At 35.0% G+C, this 26,797-nt stretch overlaps 1 protein-coding gene across 1 annotated transcript; it reads right to left on the minus strand.

Moving 5' to 3' along the window:
* Positions 1–1,494: 1,494 nt before the first annotated feature.
* Positions 1,495–26,797, minus strand: FAM63B (family with sequence similarity 63, member B). Its single transcript, XM_009580473.1, has 11 exons — positions 26,775–26,797; positions 26,113–26,151; positions 24,462–24,532; positions 22,856–22,936; positions 21,057–21,121; positions 17,964–18,122; positions 16,959–17,061; positions 16,221–16,363; positions 5,977–6,150; positions 4,543–4,716; positions 1,495–3,088 (listed from the first exon to the last, which is right to left on the minus strand). Exons 1-11 carry the CDS (start codon positions 26,795–26,797, stop codon positions 2,969–2,971), a joined length of 1,152 nt encoding a protein of 383 aa, XP_009578768.1. The 3' UTR covers positions 1,495–2,968.

The raw sequence follows: 26,797 nt of genomic DNA on the forward strand, positions 1-26,797 counted from the left end.
AACAAGTTCTACTTTACTTTTCTGGACACTTTCATATAGATTACGTAGGTATTTGGAGCATGTGCATGCTAAATTGTATAAACAGATTTAAAGTATAAATCTGTACCCTTTTGCCAGAACATGAGCTTCAAAAACAAGGCAAATGAAGTAAATAGTCAGAAGCAGACATCGTCTTTCTGGTACTCCATGAATATTTTGTAATACTGTTTTCCAAGCTCACTATTACAGATAAAAGCAATTCTGTTCCGTTTTTTTTGATCATCAGATACTGTCATAGATACCAACTGTGATAGTTGCTTTTGGAATGGTTAGTCACAGTGGGGTACAAATTAAGCTTCCAGGTGTACTTCATTTTGGATAACAAGCTCATCTGCTTCTAACTTGCCACTAACAAGCTCAACTCATGCAGAACAATGCCCTAGGTTTCAGGAATTCTTTACCTTTTTTCCAAAGCTTCAAGACCTGCAAAGAAAAAAGGAAAAAACAGAAAACTGTTTGAATAGCATGCCTGCCATCTCAAATAACCTGAAACCCTTTACTCCTTTATTGAAAGAGAAACTGAATTATCTGGGAGCTCAGACTTCATGATGAGCATTGACATTTAACTCTTCTTCCTTTGTGACCAAACGACAATATTACCGTAACTACAGCATATTAGGTTTCAGGCACATCTGTCTGAAACTGGAAATGTTACATGAATTCTTCTAATATGAGCAAGTATCTTAGGCAAAAAGATATACTCAATAGCCACAATGCCTGCTCCAGCTAAATTTGTTCAAAAAAGAATTTAAAGTGGCAATACTGTCACTGAAAATAATAAGATAACAAACATTTAGCTCGACGTATTTATTTTTCAAGCTCAATAAATAAATGTAAATACACAAATTTGGAAAAACCTTAGTAACAGAATGTTTTTAAACAACATTCTGGCTTAAAGTCTTTGTTATTGACACTATTGGAATATTTTCTGATCTGCTTAAAGTAGGTAAGTCATTATGTTGGTGATCCTCCATCACATTAATTTGTTCGAAGAAGTTAGGCTGCTGCAAAGGAAAAGAGACATCAACCTTTGCTTTGACATAGAAAATTATATGAACTGCATACATTAAGTATTAAAATTACTTTTCTGGGCATGACTTTTCTAGAGAACAGAGAAATTTTTAAATTTACAGTTTGTGTATTAAAGACCTCCTACCATTCATTACTTCATTATTATAAAAGGGAAATTGTAACAAAAGTGGAAAAAAACAAAAGAGAAAAAGGCATGGAAGAAAAAAGTGATACAAACTGGCCCTTTAGTTAATAAGACATTCTTCCTTTATCCATCTAATTTTCATTCTAGGTTCGTAACAGATTTATGTGATGACTGGTTCCCATCACTGCAGCAAGTCTGCTTGAAATAATTTTAAAGCAGCTTTTTACCCGTGGACTTGTGTTTAGATACCCTTTCTCTTACAAACATTCTCCAAACACCTGAAATCAGGAATGTCATATTCCACCTGGCTGCCTTAGCTTTCCCAGATTATTGTATACTAGTGCACTTAAGCAGGCTTAGAGCATGAATACATAACTTGTCCAGGAGAAGCAGCCTTTTTCAAAAGTATCTACAAATTGCTAAATAGAAATTTTTATCAAAAAGGTTCAGCAAGAAAGTAATTGTTATTGACTTAATGGAAGTGGAGGAAGATTTGTGGTTCCCTCAAAATTCAGCAAGTATTCTGTTTCTGTATTCTATAAATACTACAAGACACAACATGTTTATTTGGTTCCCATAAATTAGAAAAATCTGGTTTCCAAAAATTCTAAATTGGTGATTTAAAAAACAAAATATTACACCTGACCACCTTTCCAAACAATCTCAGAGAGCAGCCTAGCTTCTCTGTCACCCTTCAGAAGTGTGCTTTTTAAGGATACATGATTTATAAAACAAACAAAAAAGTGTGGTTTTAACTACAATACACTTGCTTAAATACACAAGTGGACATGTTAACGTCATGTTAAAGTCCAAGGTACTTCTGGAAAAAAGGCAGATAGTTAGTTATTTTAACTCTGCATTCTTACATAGAATAGTGATTATTATAGACCTTAGTTTCCTCTCATCATTCACCTATCATATGGAGAGGTCAATAAATAAGAACTTATCTGGTCCAGTTTACCTACAAGAGAAAAAATACTAAAAGAAAAAGAAGTTCTCTATAAAATTACTTGTTTAACCCTGATAACATCTGAGTTGCCATACCCAGTTTGTAATTGCAAGAAAAGCAAACAATATTCATCTTGCTTATTAATAAATGCCCCATTTTTATGACAATTTTTTGTATGATGCCTATCAAGTCACATACTCTTGGGGCAAGAAAGCTGGCCAGGAGGTGCAATGATAGCAGTAACACAGTATAAATCTGGGTTCAAAAAACCGAACATACCAGATCCAGAAGCAAAGAAATCTGGACACATTGAGGAGGCAGTGCCCAGCTGTTATTTGGGCTCTTGTATCGTGAAGACTATACCCAGCCTAAGATACAGTTTCATACCATGTAAGTAACACAGAATTCTGTTGTGCTAGTGTACAGACTTCAGGAAAAAGTCTTACACAAAACGAATTACCTCCTTTGTTTAGAGTAGAAGATAAGATAGCTTACTAACTGATGTAATGAGTAATGGATGTCACTGTGACACAAAACTTGCCATGATTTGTATGTTCAGCTACAAGGTGCAGTATTTCTTATAACTAACTCAAAGCACAGCCGCATCCAACTGTGATTTGGAATTCCATCTTGAGCAGCACGCACTATGACTTTGAAGAAAGTCCGTATGATTGTAACAAAGTCACCCATCCTCTCTTGAAACATGAACAAAATCCATGGGATAATCAGGCACAGGCGGCATGTTAACAGGTTTGTCTTCCTTTTTACTCCTTGTTTTTGCTTCTGAGGACATGCACTTGGCTCCAGATTAAATCCATTTTCTATTACAAGAGAACACAGCTATTCTTCTCTTTTTCTCTCTCTTTCTCTCGAGGCTCTTTACGTTTGCGTTCATTACTCCCAGATTGTCTTCCACTTGCTGGAGAAGCAGCACCTTGCACCTGCTACGTAGAAAAAATAAAATCTTGAATAAAACAAACATTATTGTAGATGAAGCCTGAAGTACTACTCTATGTTCAAGTTCACAAACAAAAGTTTAACTGTTATGCAAACAGCAGAATTCAGGTATGGTCTTTCTGTATAAATACTCCAGAACTGCCACAAAACTACTTATTTCTAAGAAACAAAGTCAGCTGAAAATTATTTTAAGTCCTGTGTATCCCTTCTATTGTGTCCACATATTCAGATCGGTTGTTTCAATAATAAAATTTGGCTTCAAGCATTTTCTGGCACTTTTGTATTACTGTACTGGAATTTTTGCCTAGCTTCATTCATAAGAACATAATCCACATTTCAGAAATTGCAGAGTGAAAGTATTGGTTTTGACAGCTAGATAGGGCAAAGCAGCAGCTTTTTGTGACTAGAAACTAGTTAAGAACTTGGCAAGGGGGTTGGTATACAAAGGCAACATAAGTTCTGTTAATTCATCATCTGTTCCAGCTGTTATCCATTCATAGCTGCAAATGAGCATGCCATTAAGTCCTGTTAAGCACATTCTTCAGTTCTTTCTACCTTTTCGCAGCCAGCAGTAGTGAGTCTTTCTGTTAGAAGTAGCTACTGATGATTCTATTAAAGCAGTAAGCAGTGGAAATAACACAACTTTTAATTGCCAAAGTTCTTGTTTCATGCTTAACAAGCACATCAGTTAATGGTTCTGAATTGCCTCAGGCCAAAGATTCAGCCTTCATATAGATTATTTTTACATATTTGGAAATAAAAGCAGTTTAGAAAGTCTTCAATGGTTAAGAACTCCCTGAATCCAGAACACCAACTTAAATATTGCCTCTTGCACACAAGATTCAGTTATATGGCAATTTCGTATATACGTGTGCACGAATGACATTTTCCAAGCATTTTGAATGCAACTGCTTATGGGGATGGGGAGGGGACAGAAAGGTGTACTGTGAAAAACTGTTAATTTCCTAATTTGAAACAGGACTGAATAGAATTCACATGATGTCATAGACTGAAACACCTAAAAATGTAAAGCAACAAACTTCTGCAAGACAAAATAAAGACAAAACTTCGACTATCAAAAAGCTCTTAATTGAATGCTAATCTGCAAGTAATGTAAAATATTAGCCAATACAATCTTTGTAACCTTGAATTAACTCATCCCATCATTCCAACTTAAATAGTATGAATGAAACCCTAATTTAGAACATTAGGCCTGCTTTAAAGTATTTAAGTGGCAGCAACTGCCGTATCTGCATGCATACTCCACCAATTGTAGCATATTTCTTAAGATTCCTATATTATCTTGTCACTTGCTGTATAGAATGTAAATGGCAGTCTTATCAGTCTGAAACACTTACAAACGTAAATGTGTCTAATATGTAACTATTAAGTTAATACTCTCTAAAAGTCATGATCATATTCTGTAATAATGCTTTCTTACCTGGACCTGAGCAGCTGCTTGTTCTTGTTCCTGATAGTACTGAGAAGCTCTCCTGTCCTCCTCTTCCTGGAGCTTCTTTGCTAGCTCTAGATCACTGATTCCTTCTGGGATCTGTTCCCAGTTAATCTCTTGATTTTGCTGCTCTTGTTGTAGAGACAATGCCATCAGATAATCCTAAACAGTAAACTTGTTTATTAATGCTCTTTCACATACAAAAGAGCCAAGTCACATCAAGGGAATTTTTCAGCATGTGCAGCTACACAGTACCATCCCTTTTCCCCCAGCCTCATCTTAAATACATTTACCTCATGGAAAACAGGACTTTGTTTTAGAACCTGTTCATAAACCTGAACTGCAGAAAGGCTGAAAGCAGCTACTTTACATTTCTCCTTTCGCAGTGCCTATGTCACAGCATACAAAACACAAAAGCTAATTGAAAAAAAATTGCTTTCAGGTTTAAATTCAATTACCTGGACAGCAGCAAAAGAAAGACAGTGTCAGCTCATACCAGTTCTATGTAGAAGTAAAGATTTTGAAGCTCTTTGTAATTTGCTATTTCTAATTAAAACTCCGATTTATGCTTGATAGAGTTATCTGTCCCCACTCTACTGAACAGTGTTGAGAGTACATCAGTAAGGAGCACTAACTCCTAAACAGATGAGAAAATAATCAAACAGTAGTTTTGGATCTATCCAAACAGACAGCAAACTCAAGATATTAATAGCCCTGTTACCTCTGCCAGATTCTTTATTCTACAAGAGAGATACAGTGCTTGAATTTATTAAAAAGCATCTGCTTATTCATTTTTTTTCCCAGTATTTAAAAAACACTAATGGTGATTATTATAAAGATAAATTTATTTTGCTTGTTCAGAATGTAAGATTTCCAAGAAGCCTTGTCTTGCTATGTGCTTATGCATTAACTGGTACAAGTAAGTCCTGTCTCAGACACAACTTCTGGAAACTATTATATGTAGTTAAGAATGACAAATAACCACCATCACACACGATCTGGTATGGTTTTTGTCCTACATTCAGCAAAGTGGGCATGAGAAGATAAAGTTCAGTTATGACAATATTAATGAGTTGAAATGAATTTCAGTGCTGTTTATTTCCACATACAAGGCAGATGTGACATTACACCTGAATACGTTCTCTGCAGAAGTGAATTCTGAGAGATTAAAATCGGATTTTCCAAACTATTCATGGCTGGTCTTACTCCTCCTCCCTTGAAGTCATGTTAATACTTCGAAGTAGCACTTTTGGGAACCCCAACCTAAGTATCTACGGAATTTTTTTATAATCCTATATATGCATGAATACACATACATATACATCCCTGTAAGTATACATATGTGACCAAAAATACGTAGTAATTGTTATATATAGTCACAAACAAACAGAAAAATAAAATAGAAAGGCAAAAACCCAGTACTTGATCTATTTGATCCTGCTGCCCTCTGTAGACAGTTTCAGGGTCTGATGGAGGCCGTAGGTGGAATTCAGAATCACAGAAATTTCCATCACCATCCACATTGTGTAAGCTCTCCCAAACAACTTTCTCTTCTGTAAGAAAGCCCTGGTCTGTCACCAGCAGGTAAAGCTGACCCTATACAGAAGAATAAAGAAAAACTGTAGAACTAAAAAAATAATCTTTTACAACCTGATATAATTAGCAGAAGTGATCAGCTAATACAACTGTTGCATTCCAGTAAAACGTTCATTTAGATTTTTTAGCAAGTTTAAAATTTAATCAGTATACAGCATTAAAACACCAGATACTAGTATTTATTGCTAAATTAACAGCCACACTTAATTTCTGTATTCCATCTTGTAATTTTTCATTATTAATAAAAGTTCATATTCACTAAAAATTAATATAAAACATGAATATATACCTTTAACTCCTTGGAAACACACCTAAGAAGTATACCTCAAGACTGACAATGTAGATTTTGAATCCCAGGACAAATTAAATTCCAAAGGCAAGATCTGGAGACAAAGATGATCTTTCCAAATAATCCAAGAGGCATTACCACAAAACGACCACATCTCTGACTTCATGTTTTATAACGGGTTTTGATAGAATTTGAGGTTTATTTCAATGGAATAAATTTAAGATTCTTGCTATCACTTGTCACCAACAACTGCTTGTGTTGGATTTCAGCCTTTTTACAGTTCCACAAGGCCAAATTTCTCGATTTCAAACTCTGAAATTATAAAATGGGCTGGTCTGGGAGTGAAAGAGACAATACTAACAAGTCCAGAAGCCAAGGAAGGATGAAATGCAATCTTAGGGTGAAGGAATGAGAGAGGAGCTGAAATCAAAGGGAAATTATAAAAGCGGGTCTCAAGGAGATAGTGCTGCATGTTTGAGGGACAGCAAAGGAGCACAAAAATCCATGTTTAAATTTAAATTTACATTAGATTTTAATCTTATCCTAGCCTTTTTATAGTGTTTTTAGAATTATACTCCAAAGCAAGAATGTTATTACTGACCATACAGCACATTAAGACTGAAGCTCCCATTAATATTACTGAATGTAGCAGATCAAGATACTCAATGCAAAACTTGCTGCAGTGTTTTAGCTGTAAAAATCAAAGCTTATTGTAAAAATCAAAGTTTATTGTGACATCCACAAAAATTTGCTATTCTTATTACAGCAGCACACAAAGGATTCTCAAAGATCACTGTGCTAAGATGTACCAAAACACAAGAAGCAGTTCCTGTTCTAATGATTTCATAGGCTGAACAGGCAAAAAATGAAAACATCACCCCTATTCAACAAGTACAGAACTAGCTCACGGATTCCTCTCAAGTCATTAAAAGGCTGTCTGTAAGAGATGCTGAAATTAAAACCAGATCTCTTCAATCTAAGTTTACTACTAAGTTTACAGCCACCCCTTCTGCAGCTGGTAGGCCATACGACGTAACAAAAACATTATTTCAAGATTCACATGTAGCAATTGTTCTATTACCTAATACCACAAGATGCACTTATACAAAAGGCCAAACAGAACAGATAAAAACCCCACAAAGGACACTACTTATGTTCAAGCTTTGGAATGGCAGTTACCCCAGCACAGGTGAGCTTACAGATATAAATACAATTGTCACCAACAAGTCTGATCACATAACATGATCTAAGGAATCATCTTTCCCTCAGAAACCTGCCTAAAAACTGAATGCTACTTCTTCATCCAAAGAAAATACAAGGAAATAATTTCACAAGATTTCCAATTTGCACAGAATACCTATTTCACAGCATCTTATACATAAGAAGTCTTTTAAAAAAAATGTTAAAAAAAAATCACGGAATCTTTAAGGTAAGTGTATTTGAATCTTTTAAATTTTATTTTGACCAGTACATTGATTCAAACATACCTAAAAAGAAAAAAAAAGGCGGGGGTCAAGTTTTCCTCTATTATGCCATACATTTTGAATTACTTTTTAAACAGCTCATAAACAGTGTAGCTTTATAATAATACTGAAATATGAAAATGTTAATGCTTTCATAATCTCCCAATTGTTGTAAGATGAACTTTTTACACACAAATATTAACGTATATCATTACCTTTATGGGATTAGAAACTAGCATCTGTCATTCAAAAATATTTTGAAGCTAACTCTTGTTTGAAATAGAGAACTGTTTCAATCTTAAATAAAATTCACATCCTTACTTTCTGGTTTTAAGACTTCCTCAGTTGAACTATACCTGAACACTGATTTTAAAAAAGGCATCTTAGAGTAAATTAAAAAAAAAACCAAAAAACATTTTAATACAGCTCCCTGATGAAAGACAATAAACTGCATTACGTATCCCCACATTACTTAAACAATACCATTCCAATTCCAATACCAATTGCATAGTTTAAAAACATGCTGCTTCACTTTAACAAAACCTAGCAAACCAACAAACACAGGCTCCCTAATACTTGTGAAGAAACAGAGTTCCTTTTCACTTTATTGGAATAAAGAACAATGGGAAAGCACAGATCAGAGATCCAAAGTCATCTTTCCTTTTTGTTTTTTTTATCAAGTGCTGTGATCTCTACTGCGTATTAGTATAATTTAATGGAATTTCTAAAAAACCAAACAGATTCCCAAGGACCCTCATAATATTGCTCATATTCATGTAACTTCTGGTAATAATTGGACAACTTTCAGTTTCATATACAAAATAAGAGGAGTCAGCTCTTTTTGTATTAGGTGTAATGTAGCTACTCATCTCTACAGAATATCAGTCTTCCTAGAACTTCACTGGTTTTGTTCCTTCTACTTGCAACAAGCAAATAGAGGCCATATGTACGGACTGATTTTACAGGCACTATTTTAATGCCATGCATGTTCTCTTCCCAATCCTGAAGGCTCACAGGCCAACTTCACCGGCACACCCAAATTCCACTGAGGGGATTTTGTGATACGAGAAAATCTTTTTATCACATGACCTTCACACTGTCTCTAAATTTGAGCCGCACTAAGTAATGACATGCCTGGTGTCAGGAACCAGCCACCAATCTCCAGCACTTACCAGATCATGAGATCAGTCTAGCTGCTAAGAGATAGCAATATACAATCAATATAAAACTGGGATTTCTGACTTGATGCGTCCAATAGTTTTACACCACATTTGTAGCCTACCAAACAGAGTTTCTGCACTTCAGCTCCACTCAGTGGAACACACAAGGAGGAAAAGGGCAAGACGGAGCACAGCGAAAGAATCAGTAAGAATTACTAAGTGTAGAAACATCTATTTACACTGAACTAAAAAATTAGGAAGGAGACTTTCAACAAGGTAAAAACCAGTTTTCTACTTGCTAGATCACAGTCCTGATTCTGCTTTTGCTTTCTAGTCAGGGTTAAAGCTAAAACAGGATGATCAGCCCACTAAGGTCATGCAATTCAGCTAACGATATGTACATAAATATGCTTTTCAAGTACACCTTGCCAAGAACAGTATCATACTTTACAAAATAAATGTGTTTCTACCTTCATAAAAATCTTAACTGGCCATTTCTAAAGTACTACCAGCTTATCTTTTAGGTTTATTTTTAAATGTGTTTGGTTTTTCTTTAATAAATACACAGTCTCACAGATTAACGCTGCCCGCAAAAATGCTAGCACATAATATACAGCAATAATATCTACTAATAACTGTTGTCAACAGGGAACAAAACAATAAAAGAAAGTCTCAAGTACGTAACTGTTAAGGTAAACTGTGCCTACAATAAAGTTATGAATAATTATTTATCCTAAAAATCAATATCTAGATATTGTAGACCAATGCCCAGATTTTATAGTTTCACATATAAAAAGCTTGAAATAAAGCTAAGGATAAAAGCAAGATTGTTCTCCCAAAGAATGATCTCTTAGTCTTCTGCTTGCACAAAAAATCCCTCTGAAATGCAAACAGATGTAGGCTGCTGGTGATGTTACTGGTTACAAGACCTCCTTTCCTGGGTTAATTTAATGACCAGATTAAGTAATTAAAATTAATGCTTTTAAACTACTTGTTCTGATGCCAATTGCAAAGTTTCCAGCAGTTTAGAAAACTGAAAAGGAAAACCAAACATCTGTCCAATAGCTGCATACAGTAGAGACAAATGTTTTAAGCCCTACCCTTTAAAGTCTATGTAAATGTTCTCTTGGACTTCTGGATCAGATCCCTTGGTTTTTATGAAGGTGTTTTATGTTGACATGAATGAGTGCTATTGTTTTGAGATTAGTCTAATCTATCTGAATGTTTTAACTGTTAGAGAAAATTAAGATTTTTTTTTAAAAGTATACACCATTTGATTCAACAGAGTAATCCTCAGAATAAAAACTGTACACTTACTAAGAAAAGGAAAAAAATATTTAAATGAGTTTTTAAGAAGTTATATACATTGCCTCTACTATGTCAAACTCAGACATCACCTTAAATGCCCAAGGAAAAAGTGTAATTATTGCTATGAAATATACTTTGTATTTGAATAAATGTCTGTGCTGAGTTCTGAAACAGAAACCCAACATTTATAAACTAGAAAACATAATTGCAACACATATACTTAAAAATCCAAACAGGTAAGTGTCTTGCTACTTTTCAGTAAAGAAAATAGGTTGTATTACAGTCACATCAGCGGGAAAAATGTTCCAACTGAACTAAGATATTCTTACCAAACTGATCCCCTCTTTACAGTCCTGTTTTTCCTTGATCTAGGGAATTATCATTTGATGTATTTATTATCTGTGTAATGAAAAGCAAAGGTAAAAAAAAAATCTCATCTTTAACTGCTGAAAATGAGCAGAGAGTCACATGAGCCAAGACTATTAATATGCAATGAAAGGGACAAGTAGTAGAATAAATGACTATTCAGGTAAATGGCAAATAATAGTGAAAGAGATTAAGAATCTGATAACTGAACTGCCATTATTGACTAACACTCACCATACTTCGACAGATGTCTAATATATTACAGAATTGCCATATTTGCTTTTCTTCCATATGCAATAATGAAATTTTTAAAAATACGTTACATAATTTCCCTATAAACACAACCCTAATACTCAAACTCAATCAGAAATGACAACATTGTATCATGCAAATTTCATTCAATTTTCAGAAGAGGAATAGTAAAATATTAATCATTCAAGACTGTATTAAATAATATAAACTGAGTAAAATTCTAATGGAACTGGTGGTCTATTCTGAAATGCAATCTGTGAATCTTCACAATTACACTGTGATATTAACTCAACAGCTTTAAAAGAAAACACTCTAGTCTTTAGAGGAAGAGTACTTCAAAAGTTTTCATAGCAATTTCTGAAAAAACTCACTGCGCCCATTTTTCTACTATTGTTACTTTACTCCTCAACTTCCACAATTTTAAAGTGAATGCTGTATCTAAAACAGAAAAATTATTATTGAATGAGCCCTTTCCATTTAACTCCTACTCCCAGAGGCAGGAATTTGGAAGATATGTAAAAATGGCACAATATTTACCTGCCTGAAGATTAACCTTTTAGAAGTGTCCACATATTGAACTGGAATATTTCAAAACAGTAGCAAATATTTTCAAATACAGTGAGAGTAACTAAAAACAGTTCTCCCTTTTGCTTTTTCTCTTGTTCCTAAGCAAATACTCTTTTTTTAATAATATTTTTTAAAGTGTTGTAATACAACTTCTCCCCTATTATTGTCCAGCTCAAAGCCTGAAGTATTATCTTCATCGCCGTAACTAGTGTAGAAATGCTTTTTAAATATCTGCTAGCAGAGACTGTTAATAAGCTTTTGCCTACAGTATCTAACAGCACTGATACCTCCCTAATCTATACCAGGTATTCATAATGTTGCTGTATGTTCATAACCACTCTATTTCTGATCATGCAAGAAGCACTTAAGAGTTAAAAAACACCACCTATTTTATTATTGTTAATTTAGTAGCAATTAAAAAATAGTATTAAAAAGAAAGCAGGTTTGTGAGGAGTCACTCCAGTTCCCTTCCTTAGAAATTCCTTTACTATCCATGCAAAAAAAAAACCTCTTGGAGTCAATAGAGACCCTGGACACAAAGGAAGCATGAATAGATAAACCAGCCTAACAATCATACTAGTTGGGCACTAGTATGCCTAATATTTCCAAGGAGTTCTTGGCACTGTGCAACATCTTGTAACAGCAGCCTATGCAAAAGTTTTCAAAGCAAAGATACAGGAATTCAGAATACTGCACTGTTTATTCACACTTTCACATGCTCTCAGTAAAACAGCCCCCTAAAATAAGCAATCCAAAACCAAGGTAAAGATCCTTTGATGTGACAGTGGAAAGCCACTCTAAACTCAGTATAAGTGGGTAAAGTGTTGTCAGTGTTAGTAAATCTTCTATTTTTAAACTGATATTGTGTGTCAAATAACAAATACTGCAAACTCTTTATTATAAAGACTTAAAAAACAGGATTTTATATACACAAAGGATGTTACCAGTCTCCACCTCTCCCATTTCTGCTCTAAAATATCCACAAGATTATCCCTTATTAAGGAATGACACATAAATCATATATAATATGTTTAAAAACAGAAAATATCAATTATCTCTAAAACAAGCTCACCAGATGGGATGTATAAAGAACTCTAATGAAACTTAAAAAAAATCTGTTCAACCAAGTACCACAAAATTAAAAATGGCTCAATCACAATCGTATGATTGTTATGTGGCACTAACATAGAGCAGAACTAAGGCTATTTGGGTTCATCCATTTTATTAGAAAAACTGATATATTGAACTTTAAAATGTGTCTGATTTACAAATTTTGCTCTTTGATTTATTGCGTATCACCAAGTATTTCTTTTTCTTAAATTATTCACACCTGCTCCTCAATCCTAAAGCCGATTCTAGAAAAGATAAGCATACAAGAGAACCTGGAACAAGTTTCTGCATTTCCTTTCAAAAGCTTAGAGATCTGGTTTTTTTCTTTCCTACAGTAAATGCAGTTAAGATCAACCTACATTCTACTCTCTTTGAAATACAACATACTGAAATCCAAGTCCTTTCACTAAAATATCGTCCTCAAAAAAACCCCATTGAACTTAAGTCAGCATGATACACGAAAGCTTCCAAATAAAAGTTTAAGTATTAGCTTCATTAGAATAATAGTTAACAGCCTGATGTACCTAAGGGATTTTCATTATAAATTCTTGCTAATTATTCAAAGTGTAAATGTTTCTAAAAATACACAAGTTTTTATTATATGTATGTAACTTTTTTTACACGTAGAATTCCCTTTTGTTTAACTTCATAACTGTTTTGTTTGTATGTTTCCATATATTGGTTTGAGGGAGGAAGAGGGAAGGGCAGTATTAGAGAAAGACAAACAAATTGCATAGTTCTTCCCCTAGAAGTTCTACACGTTCATTTTCTCTGGCGTATGTTGTGCCTTCAGTTCTCCTAACCAATGGACTTCTCTCCATAATCCAGCTACTGCTAACTACTGCTCAAACCGTGAAGTAAAAGAAACACCATTAAAAGCAAGCATTAAACCTAGTGAAAGGAAAGAGTAAAGCAAAGAGAAAAATCTCAACTCTGTGACAACAATGTGTTTGGCACTCATATAAGCATCCTGGAAATCCACAGATTTTTGGGTAGCTAATCTTGGCTAAAAGCCCAAGTCAAGCCTATTTCTGACTTCTTGATATGAAACAATACCTAGTAATATAGCTATTGCAAATAGCTAGGTAGGTTAGAAACAGACAGAAAAGTTACTGCTGACTTTTAAAAATAAATTAATGAAGATTTCTGTCTTTATTAAGAGTTTCTTGATACCGCAAATTCTATAACGTACCACTCACCAGAAATCCAAGGCAAAATGAACAACGCTGTTTAAAAGTGACAACCCCAGGAACTAAAAGCCTGTAGATAACATGGAAATTGAACACCAGGTGCAAGTGAGGTCACCATAATGACTATGAAACACAAGAGTAATGGACCATATTCCAAAACTTAGCATTTCAGAAGTCTAAGACTTCTCAAAAAGGACAAGATTAAAACCATAGTGACTTAGTAGCAGTAAAGCTTAAATACACAACTAACAAATACTACTACTCTTCAAATATTTTAACTCAATATTGCTTAGGACTTGGACTTAGTTCTTACAGCTAAAATTCCGACACAGATTTTTACTCACTGCCTTAACCTGTTCTGTGTTATTAATATTGGTTAAGGATATTTAACTCATTGAAGTGTTGCATTTTATTTCTTTAAGGAAAAAGGATCTCAACTGAGAAGTCTATGTTTACAAGTATGAAGTTGGTAAAGCACTGAAACACACACCAGGTTTCAGTCTTTAATCTAAATACTGGGCTGCAGAAGACAACAGTCTGCATTCTACAAACAAAACTCTGTATTTATAATTCACAAGGTCAAAGTGATACTCATTGACTGTGTTTAATACAAAGAATATTTTATATTTTAAAAGTTTTAATGATAGCACAAAAATGAATGATTTCCAGGAGGATTTAAGTATTTTACCTGGAATATCCTTTAAATGAAGTAAAAAAGGTTTCCTGCACCTCTAGGTACCATTTGTACCCAGAAAGTACATCTGTACTTTTACTTAGTATTTTCTTTTTAAAACCAAATTATTTTGAGGTTGGGGTTTTTTCCCCCATAACGAAAGCAACCATAAAACAATGTACGGGCTTGCATGACAAACTACTACTAACTATTGCAAGACCTAAATTTACAAAAATGGAGTGAAGCAAAACGATACCTCTTAAAATTGTGACATAAGTTAGCTTCATCAGGAAATATAACAATTACAGTTTTGACTATAAACAGATATATTCCATAGTTGTTTTTTTTTTTTTGAAACGGAGGAAGGGAAGAGAAAGATACTTTTACCTGTCCTACTGCTTTAAGAGAATATCATTGTACGTAGATTAAAAACAAATCTTAGATGTGCTCTAAGAAGCTACTAGAAAACCAAATGTGTTACCTGTTTGTAGAGTTGATCATTATTTATCAGGACTATTCAGAGTTTTAGCTCATCTTATGAGTAGTTATTCAAAACATAACTTTTATTCAAAAGTTATGCCAAAGATAAGCATTGACAGTCAAGATTAACAGAGAGAGGGAGAAAAAAGGACTAGTACTGCCAAATGGAAAAGTTAGTGCCATTCACATGAGGTATATGACATTACCAAATAATAGTCGGCGAAAACAGTGGCTCCTTAATGGCTTTGTATGTTACATGTTTGCATGTATTACCATTACCAAATGCAAGTGTACATGCAATTAAAGTCTAATTAAATAACAAAAATATAATTTCAAGAGCTCTATAAAAAGGTAAAAACTCATACGTATGTTTGAGAGAAATGTCTAACGGTAAGTATGATTTGACATTGCAACCCAATGAAAAGTTTACTTCAAAATATTCACATTTATCACTGAAGAGAAGGGAACGATTAAATCTTGGAAGACAATTTGACCGTGCCCCTTTCTGTCCAAGTCAGATACGTAAAAATACACTATCATCCTAACAAAGGCAAACTTGTGTTAGAACGAAGATGCTCCATAAATGATTGTAAACTTGCCAAGCCAGATTCTCCATTCCATGGAGTAAGGAGTCCCAGAAGCATTAACCAAATTGTCACTTGCTTTTCGTATTCTGGAATACTCCTTTCACAGTTCTCACCACTTTGCTTCCCCAGTTTCAGATTAAAAAAAAAAAAAAAATCTCTTCCCTAACAAAGGGAACCAATAGCTCATCTCAACTTCTCCAAATGTTTGGTATTTTGAACACCACGGTAGAGCTACTCATCTACTGGCCCGAATATAAAGCAAAGTCTTATAATCTCAGAAACAAGAAATTCAATAAATTCGTTAACATTATCATTGCCAGTCACAAACTGCAAGTAAATTTACGCCATATAAGAAATGTATGTCATTATACATAACCACAAAAGGAGTTAACACAGGGAGCAAACTGACCATAAAGGGAAGAGCTACAAGAAGATTTAAACGATAATCTAAAACACTGTAATCAATAACTCACAACTAACATTTGCTACAGACCTTATATTCACCATAAGCTGTACTTACATATAACAACAAACTGGAATTTATTTCTATTTCAAGACAGGGGGAAAACAAGATGCTTTGAAATGAGAACGCAAACCACAACAGTAAAGACATAGTTGAATATACCTTGTATTTGGTCATGGTGCTAAAATGGTTGTTCCTGAAGAACACACAAAGCTCTCCCTCCTGGACAGCTGAAGTCAACTCACACAGTCCATGGTATGTCAACTGTGTAGCTGTGTTATTTAGAAATTGCTCAGCTACAAATCCTACGAAAAGCAATACATACTGTTACGTGTGTCTATTACGTACTTCCTAATATATAAAACCTGGTTACAATGGTAATATTATTTATACCTCTCCCTACTAAGATGCCCCCTTATTACCACAAATCTAAGGGAACACATTCAGAGAGAGGAAAACGAGTTGAAAATTCTAAAACCTCAATACTGTAGATAACCCTCTCATGTTCAGAAATGCTATATCAACTTCTAGGATTACTGATTTTTTCCTTGTCATCATGTAGTATGTAAGTAATGTTCTAATAATAGCAGATAATATATATCCAAGTTGAAATCTGAATGCTACCCATAATACCTTTTCATAAAAGGAAGTTCTCTCCAGCTTTTTAAAAAGCGTATTTAATAGATCAAGAGAATGAGGCCGATTCTTGGTTTGGAAATTGCATCAGAGAAGTTTAGAAGACAAGCACAGTGCTGTCTGCCTGCCCAGGGAAAGAAGTTCAGCAGACAGAATGCCGCTCTTTACACTTGTATCTCTCCATACCGAGACCCACATACAAAACATGTAACTAAGATTTGATAAGGTACATACTTTGATAAAGCACAGAAAAAGGTTACCCACCTTCACTAACCAGTTCACTGTTGTCCGACTGTTTACAAGAAATGATTTTCTCCACTAGCTGATTGTAACTGCAGTTACCAACTGCTTTTACTATGTCAGCAACCTGGAGCAGGAAGGAACAGCATACAAAACAGAGAACTTACCTTTGTGAAGAACATAACACAACTCTAAGCCTATGGCAATTATTCGTAAGAAAATAAGAAGAGTTTCAACAGAGAGAGTACGTTATCCCCCTAAAAATACTTGGCCAAAAAGTTTTAGCCCAGACTGTTAAACATTTTGTGGTCTTAGTTCCCATTTTAAATCCTTACGTTAACGCTTAACATCAAAAGCTGTTGCTAAAGCAGAGGGAGGAGAGAATGAGGCACCAGTTGGCTCAGTTGGGCGGGGGGGAAGTCCAAGGGGATAAGAGAACAGCAACTTTCATGAATGAGGCATGAAAAGAAAAAAAAAAATCTGAGGCAGATTATTCCAGCCAAACTCACTAGTTTCCCCCTAAGTAAATAGTACCAGTTTGCTGTTTATTTAAATAGTATCATTAAAAATAAATTATATGTTTGTTAAAGATGCAGTTCTCTAATTGGTTCTAACATCCTCAGTTCTCAAAAGCAGTGACTAGTAAATCAGAATTAAAGAAAGGAGGAAAGTAACCTTGCATTCCTTCCAAGTGTTCTCTAACAAGCTTTCAAAAACAATGACTGGGACACCATATCTGGCAACTTCCTACCTCCTACAATTCTCATTTAGAGAGTCATGAATACATCCTAGAAAGTTTTCAAAGTTAGCTTGACTTTAGACCTAGTCTCTGCAAAGTTACCACACTAAAAAATGCGTAGTCTGCATTCACTCCTCTCTGAACAGAATCCAATTTTTCTGACTAGATTGAAAAAATTCATTACTATAATAATTATTGACTCCAGTTAAAATTCTGAAACATCTCCCCTCCCCCGAATAAAATTCAGAATAACTTGTGTTCTGTTTGAATTACTGAAAAAAATAAGTTACCTGAGGGTCCACTAACCATCCATGGTACAAGGGGATATCAAGAAGATCAAACACTATGCATTCAGGTGTGTATTCAAACACTCGTACACCTGTAAACTTCACATTGACATCCAGACCAGTCTGTAACTTATGCAGAATCGCCATTGCATCACTCATATTCTGACAGCAGAAAGAAAAAAAACAGATGACCAAATAGAGCTTTGTACACTTGGTGGTTATGCTTGTAACCCTTCATCATTTAGTACTCATCAATTCAACATTTCGAAAAAAAATAATTTACAAAAGGGGAATTAGGTAAACAACTGTTTCAATGCATATTCATGTTACTCATTCTCATTGAGCCAGAAGAGATCTGCAAAGTAAGAACTCTCCCTCCGATCAGCTTTATCTGACTGTTTCTTCTTCTACACTCATAAGGTGCTTTTAGGCAGCTCCTATTTCTTTTAGCTCATTTCCCATAGCCACAAGCTAATGTTTGCAAGAAGAACTGGATTATAAGGGAATCTCTAGGGGACTCTCTTGAGGTTTCTTCTCCCCTTTTAAGTCCTGCCTTATGAGTCAGGCTGAAGTACTTGCCACCGCATAATGAATGAACAAAACAAACAGATCTACACAGTTCTACTTGCCAATTCTGATTTGAGGGTTCAGCACTTGAACAGACAAATAAGTTTCCTGACATGCAGGAATAAGAATTTTCCACCAAGTGAGAAAAGTCCACAAAGAGTACAATCAGAAAGTATTTGCAAAAGATTCAGGGAAACTGAGGCACTTTTTTGTTTGGTTGGGGTTTTGTTGGTCTGGTGGGGGGGTTCTTTTGCTTTGGGGGTGGGGGATTTGCTTAGTTTTGCAATATTCTGTTGCTTAAGAGGAATTCAGAATTGCAACAATGAGGAAAAAAGCATGACAAAAACCAAACAGATTGGAAAGGAGATGGGAGACAGAAAAGATTCACAGACTAAAACCACTGATTGTTAGAAACAGTTGCCTCTGTTGTTGTCTTTTAATGATAAGACAGTCAGTGGCAAGAACCACAATTAATGGAATCAATAAGGGAAGACAAAAACTGAGAATAAAGATGACTGACTATAAAGGATGAATAATGAGAAAGCTATTAAAGAGCTAGGTAGGCTAACAAGGCGTAAGTGGGGTACATAGTGATGAGTTATTTTATCAAATTAAAAGCAAATTGCTGAAATGCAGAAAAATTACAAATAACTGAATCCATTAAACAGTAACATAATCAACACATTAACTTGAACATTCACTTCTGCAGCACATTAGTGCACACATTAATAGCTAGAGCAGAATGCCAACACAAACCTGTGTATTAGAACGTAAGGCAGACCTTACTATTTTTAAGTAGTCAGTTTAAGTTAGGCTATACATCTTGTAACTTGATATTGTAAAGAGTGTACCAATTAAAACATACAACACTCACTAAGTAGGCATGCTAAGTGAAGTAGCTACATCATTCAATACTTCATGATCCAATTCTAGGCACAGCTTTGCAACTGTTGGAAAGATGAATGTTACCTAGATCTTAGAAGAAGTTTTCGACATCTCTCAGCATGCAACAGAGTTCTAAAACAAAACTTGTATTCTCTCCTACAGATCTTTGCACAACACTTTACACATGCAACAGCATGGTTTCATTAAGGCACATAGCAAAAATTTAATGTTCACCAACCTCAGCATTTCAGCCGAAGGAATTAAGCTACTCCTCTTACTGGTATGCAAGTTTAAATGTACTTTTTTCCCTTAATAAAATGACAGTAGAACAATAAGCTTGTTCCTACTTTGAGTAATTTCAATTTAGATGCAACTTCTGAAAACTCCTAAATTAAGTTTATAAACAGACGTACTTCCTTGTTACTAAGCAGATTTAAACCTGGAAAGCTCTCAGAAAAGTTGAAGCTTACACAGAAGAGCTTCTAAACTACTTGATAAAGCACAGCTATAAAACACTGTCATGATCATTATCCAGTATCTGCACCTGAGACTGGCTGCTATGAATGAGAGGTTTTACTACTTGTAGCCCTTTAACTGCACTGTTATGTAAAGTTTCTATTACCAGGAAGGTAACAGCTCCCACTACATGTTGCTTCATCATTTTGACAATTTTGCTATGTCACAAGATTTAGAATTTAGCAAGATTTGCAAGTAATTTTCAAGATCTGGCTCAGACTGGGTTTTTTTAAAGTTTTTATCATTACAATAGCAAACCAAACCACCTTATTTAAGAAGTGCATTTCATTAGTAGGTACCAGATATCAAGTATAAAAGTAATTTGATACAAGTCATGTTTTGGATTATTATTAAAAGAATCCACATTCAATCTTCATTCTAATTTCAACTATTCCCAGATACTCGATTTGGTTTTCAATACTGAATGACAGTAAGAAAAGACGACCTGATAATAAATAGAACTAGCTTGAAACCTAACACCTATAATAAATTCAAATCACTTTTCCATGAGTAATCAAAAAAACAGCTGTGACCACAGACAGAGCTCGAAAAATTCGCTCCAAGATAATATATACTACATCAGTATTTTTTTAAGCTAAGAGCATTATCTTTAACACAGAAAGACTTCTGTGATGACATAAAAATAGTGGTCACTGCAAATAATAATGCCTTTCATAATATGGAATCAACCTCTTTTTGTTCATCACCACTTAAGAACAGAGATCTCTTTCTTGCTCAGTTTACATCCTCAGAGAAAGTCTAGCAGGGATCACAGAACAGAGTACACTGAAGGACGCACAATAGAAGACTTCAAAGAGCAACCACCCTGCTATATACTTCCATCTGTACTTCCGTGTTATAATTCCTCAACAAAACCAAAGTTCTTTCATTACGCTCATTGCAGGCAAAATAAAATAATTTCTTGTGTTAATAGATACTGAGTTTTTCTTCACTAATAGGAAGTATTTATAAATAATACTCTACAGCAAGCCTACTAAAAAAGGAAAAACTAACTACAAATAATGGTTTGTACGCTTCTGCTTTTTAACAAGATTATAAACCTGAGGTGAGAAGAAAGTTTTAGTTCCTCCAGATACAAGCAATTGTATTTTAGGAGCAGCTCCTTACCTGCTCATAATTTAGACGCTGAATTTCAGATATCTCTTTAGGTTTTGCATCAAGAATATAGTCTCCTAAAAAAGCAAAAATAAAATTAAGTTTATTCCACACTCAAAGCCTCAACATTTCTATGAACACTTCTGACTGAAGCTGACTGATCATAAATACTACCATTGAAGTTTTCTATCAAATTAATGAGATCACATTGGTTTATAACCTGAATTATAATTATGGAGTAAAATAGGAGTATAAAGTACATAATAAGATCATATTAAGAAACAAAATTCAAATGGCCAACATTGTTACTAAAGCAGCATTTCAGAGTCTCTTGGGATATCATACCAATCTCTTAATTATTCACAAATTTACCTCCCTCTGTGCCTCAACTTAAAAATATAAGAAGGTCAAACTGTTCACAATAAGATACGTAATTGCATAACCATTTAAAATGCAACCACTTATCCTGACTGATATTATGAACACTTTGGCATATGTTTCCATACACCAATAACTCTGAAAGGCTTGTATTCCATCTGTGTCTACAATACAAAGATAATTAATCAGTTAATCAACACACTGGGATTCAAGATTTATAAAATTTTTAGTGACTAGTATCCATAAACTGCCTCTCCCAAATTTTTCAGATTTTATTTCAATGCTTTTTGTATTTATTCCCTTGCTCCATTCCTAAAAAATGTTTCTACTCAAAGAAAAATATCATTACATGTTTCCTAGTTTATCATCAGATAAAGTTCAGATTGTTCAAAGTGGCTGAAGGGCTTTTCTTTTCTTTTTTTTTTTTAAGCTGTAGAAGAACCATTTGGCAACTGCTAATCCTGTTGACTGAAGAAGAACCTAAATAATTTGAGAAGGTAATTTTGTTATTCAATTTAATAAGATAATTCCAGAAGCTAACATATGCCTTCAAGAAAGAATACACACATTTAGCCAACTGTGATTATGCAGTGACTTCAGATACTATTATACTACCAATACAATTAGCAGAAATGTTTAGACACAGGCAGCAAGATTTCTTAAGACTTTTTTTTTTAAATTATATAATTAACTTTTTTCTTCCACTGAAAGATTCAGTGATATGCTTTTGAAAAGAACAAGCTACATTCTTCACAAGCAAAAAAAAAAAGGACAGAAAATATAGTAAGGTTTTTTTTCCTCCTGCTTAAGAAAAATCAAACCTAGTCTATTTAACTCGAATGTATCATATTTGTTAGGCTACAAAGGGAAAGAACTGTGGTACATATAGCTTAAGTACTATCGCAACTGCACTTTCAACACCTGGATCATTCCAGGCTATTGAAGTTACAGACTTGTCGGATGGAAAGAGCTGCAGTTTTGCTGAAGACTGAATCTGATAATGGAGTAGTGCCTGCACATGAGACCCCAATCACTATGATGACCAAATTAATTTTTCCTGTTATTTTAATTGGGTCATACTACCAAGGATTAGAGTTACTGCAGACAATTAAAGGCACAGTTGACTCACTACATTCTATCAACTATAACAAAACAACATTGTAAGAGACATGAATAAGTTTAAATCTACCAATGTGTTGGTGTACTAAGCCATACCAACTTGCATCACTAGACTAATCACTTAGGAAAGCAATACAGAAAATTTCTAAAAGCAGTTAACAGAAAAGCATGAGTAATGGAATACCGCAAGTAGTTTTCTTGAAGCATGCATTCAAGTAAAACTAAAATTAGTAAATAAATAAAACAGTTCTCCTATATTACTACTCACTAATAAGTATAACATATAATTGAAAACATTTACTGTAATTACTAACCTAAGTATTCCATCAGCTGTTCAGCCGTTATGATTTCCATCATTGGTGGCAGCTTAATCTGTGAAAGTAAAAGTATATTCTCTTTAAAATGTCAAAATGATACAATTTAGAAAGCATCATAAGGTATTTCTAGACAGAAGTCTTCTGATCATATTTGCCTCACAAATTTACAAGAGCATTAGTGTACTGGGACCAAGAACCTTCCCAGGACCTTTACTAAATGACAAGAAGAGATTAAAAAAAGGCATTTTGGTTTTTAGAGAAACCACACGTGCTCAGTACTTTCTCTCACTTCCAGCTCTCTGCATAGTGCTCCCTAGTCCCACCAAAACATTTCACCAGCATCCCCCTCGATTTCACACTGCTCACTGCACTAGCTCAGCTGCAAGCATCCAGGATGAACAGACTGGGAACTGTAGCCACTTATTTAAGAAAACTTCACCTTATTCAGAGAAGTCTTTGACTCCCTGCCTTCATTATAACTCTTAACTGAGTCTTAACTCAAAAAGTTCCCGCATACAGGCAAGAGGCTGTAGAGAATCTGGTGGCAACAGCTGCTGGGACAGGGAAGCCAAGACTCATGCAGATATGAGGAAATGACCTCCCAGCCTCTCATCCCATGCTCACATTTCAACGGTTTGGTTTAACTCCATACAGAGGAGACCGGACACACAGAACTGTGTGGTGAAGCTTCCGTTCCCCTTTCCCCTGACCTATTCCTGTCGTCATCACCTGCTAAAACCAACCACCTTGACAGCAGCCAGAGCCAAAAGCTTCTTAAATATTCATCTCCTCCATGCAGCATCCTGGGTAAATGTTTTGGTTGCGCACTTCCATTTGCCTATCTCCCTCCAATAACAGCCAAAGCACAAACACATACAAAGGCATGCTTCTGGCAATCTGAGGGAACACCATAGGAGTATATTGTCTTTAACCATAGTGTGCTCAATCTTTCTCTTCATAAATACGAATTTTATTTTTCTAGGGTTTGGGGTTTGTTTTTTTTTTGTTGGTGGTTTTTAAGCTTTCTCTTCAGTGTTTAATCTTCTCATCCTATCTCTCTTCAACAGCTTACCACTGAAAGTCTAGAAAGTCTGTTATTTATTGTATTAGGAATTTTTAAATCAAGTTGCTCAACACCGATCACCATTCTCCTTGACACAGATAGAAAGACATGATGTGAGATTGCTAACTCATGCTTAAGATTTAATAGGCTCCAACTACTTTGCTGATTGTGGAGAGGAAGGAGGAAGCAGAAAGCCATGAGATGGAAGAACAATACATACAAAGCCTTTGATGCAGCATCCCAAACTCAAAAATACAGTATAGCAACACACTACACTGTTCACATTGTGAAAGAGAGGGTTTCCTTCCCAATCTGAAAACTAAGCTATTTCAATAACTTTCCAGAGAAAATGAGGTGTGATTGGACTATATCTATCTCACCGCCAATTTTAATCATATTTGAAAAAGGCAAATGTGTTAAATATATGGATTTACAAGAAGTTTCGTTAAATTTGGAAGAAGAAAGAGACCCGAGTATTAATATGGCCTTGTTATTTATACACTGGCTAAGAAATATGCCCATACTCAGGTCAGAACTGACCACACAGCATATGCCACACATTGATCAACCCATAGATGGTAGACACAGAAAGAAGCTGACAGTACCGGGATCTGCGGAAGGAAGGGAATGAAACTATAAATTGCTAGTAAAGCAGGAAATTAGTGAAGCATAAATTTGTAAAAAAGAAGGCTTAATTAGTTCTGCTTATAAATAAACTTAAAATTACATGAATTAAACAATAAGAAAAATCAGTCATGCATGGATAGGCCCACGAATTTTTGAAAATCTTTTAAATGAGTGACAACCGATTGTAACTTACAAAACTTCTTAGCCTCTTCCCAAAACTTCTCTAAATTTTCGCTAATACTCGATAGGCTAAAGGTTTTCATAATCTTTGATCCTGTTCATAATATTCATACTGAATATTCACATAAATATATTGTGCCATGTAAATAACAAAGACTACAGATTCAAAAAGCTGATTCTTAAACTTCCAGTTCCGAATTGGCAGCATTCAAGCCTCAGCAAACATTAGCTGTGCACACCCCTGAGTTGGGTCTGGTTCATTATGGCTCCTAAGGCATATCGATGTAACAGCGCAGAACAGAATTACTTACACTAGCTATGCCTGAAGTGGTTCTAGGACTACAGACAGTACAGATGTGCCAGTATAATATGAAGGAAAATTAGCATTGTTCCCTCATCTCTTAGTAGGACTACTGTGATGACTCTTCCAGGACTGAAGCTAGCTCTTTTTATTCTTTATTTGAAACCATTCATATCAGCTCAGCCAGTATTGCTTGGGAGTTTCTGATCTGCACCACATTTGGGAATCTAGAAGTATGCCTACACTACAAATGGCAGCTGTAAAGCATAATCTACGTACTCATGGCATAAATGCATTATGTTTCAGACTTTATGGATTGAAGGAGGTATTATCTGTATCATTGGTTAATAATCTGAATTTTCCCTCACAACTGTAATGCTAAGCATTTTTTTTTTTTTTCTGCAGAACCAAAGCAAAGTAGTTTTACTCATATCTGCAGAATCTCTCATAGTCAGACATTTTAACAAGCTAAATCTCAACATTAACTGCTTAATTAAATGCTAAACAAAATTAATGGACTACTTCATGGCATAATTTTAGGGCTGACATGTTTTGCGGGTCCTTGATCACATCTTTAAAGTGGGCTAATGGGGTTCCAACACAAACATAATACTTCTGAACAGAGCTGACTTAAGGATATGGAGAGAACATGACATTTCCTAACTGTTCAGAGCTTCATTGCGAGTACTTTCCTTACTACAGGAAACATACAAAAAAGAAGAAACGGGAAAGAAAAAACCTTAAAACCTAACAGAGAGAGAAAAATCATGCAGAACCACAGTCATTCTCCACATAAATCAACAGAAGAAAACAATGTAAGCAATAGTAGTGAAAGCTATTGTGTCCATAACAATCTATTATTTTGAGGGGCAAATTTTCTCAGTATGTTTCAATGCTTAGTTGCTAGATTTTACATTAATTTTACATTTTAGGAATAACGCGCTTCCTCAACTCCCACCCATTTCCTGCACCCCTCTGTTATAGCGTCCTGGTCTTTCGTCCTGATCTCTCTTCCTAACTCTAGCTACTTTCCATTCTGTTTTGCCTCCCATTCTCAGGAGTGGGAAACTGAATCTTTCTTACCCAACTACAACGTGAGGTACAGTTGAGCCACCTTTGTAACTGAAAGACAAGATTGGTAAACAAATTTTCATATTGAACAGTTTGTCTAGCACAACTTACAGTTTCTATGCATTAGACTACAAACTGGAAAACTACGTAATACTAATTTCAAATATTTTCCACTGTATTCTCCCACTCTTCAGAAGGGCTTAAAAAAAAAAAATTAAGTGATATAGTCCTGCACAGAAGCTAACATTTCCAAAAATACTATGCATGTAGAAAGGGACCATGCAAATTTCTAATGGCTTATTATTTATAGTCTCAGAACATGTTTATCTAAAATAACTCCCCTGAATTCAGTGTTCCGGAAGAGGTAAGGGTAGCTTCAACCCGCCTTGACAAAAAACAATTAATACTGCCTGCAAAAACGTACCTCTTGCCTTGCAGAAACAGCTTCATAAGCTTATCACACAACAGCCTGATAGTACGTGCTGTCACCCGATAACCTTAACATCTCCCTCCTCAACCAGGTTTCCTTCAGTCCCTCAGAGCAGGCTTCCTGTTCTGGAAAATGCACAGCTACAGGCCTGCTGATTTGTAAGCTCAACTCATTCCACAGATGCAGGGAGGAAGGCTGCCAAGACCTCTGCTGAGCATGCATCAGAAGCTCACCGGCAACTCACCTTCGGAGGCTGAGCGAGTTCAT

Source organism: Fulmarus glacialis, unplaced genomic scaffold (assembly GCF_000690835.1).
Source record: "Fulmarus glacialis isolate BGI_N327 unplaced genomic scaffold, ASM69083v1 scaffold16, whole genome shotgun sequence".
In the NCBI taxonomy this organism is placed as follows: domain Eukaryota; kingdom Metazoa; phylum Chordata; class Aves; order Procellariiformes; family Procellariidae; genus Fulmarus; species Fulmarus glacialis.

Excerpts from the sequence above, each read along its gene's own strand:
- FAM63B (XM_009580473.1), bottom strand. The coding sequence starts at position 26,797 with ATGAACTCGCTCAGCCTCCGAAG. Across the intron at positions 21,122-22,855 it reads ACAGCTGATGGAATACTTAG|GAGACTATATTCTTGATGCA; the intron begins GTTAGTAATTAC and ends TTGCTTTTTTAG. Across the intron at positions 18,123-21,056 it reads AGCGTCTAAATTATGAGCAG|AATATGAGTGATGCAATGGC; the intron begins GTAAGGAGCTGC and ends TTCTGCTGTCAG.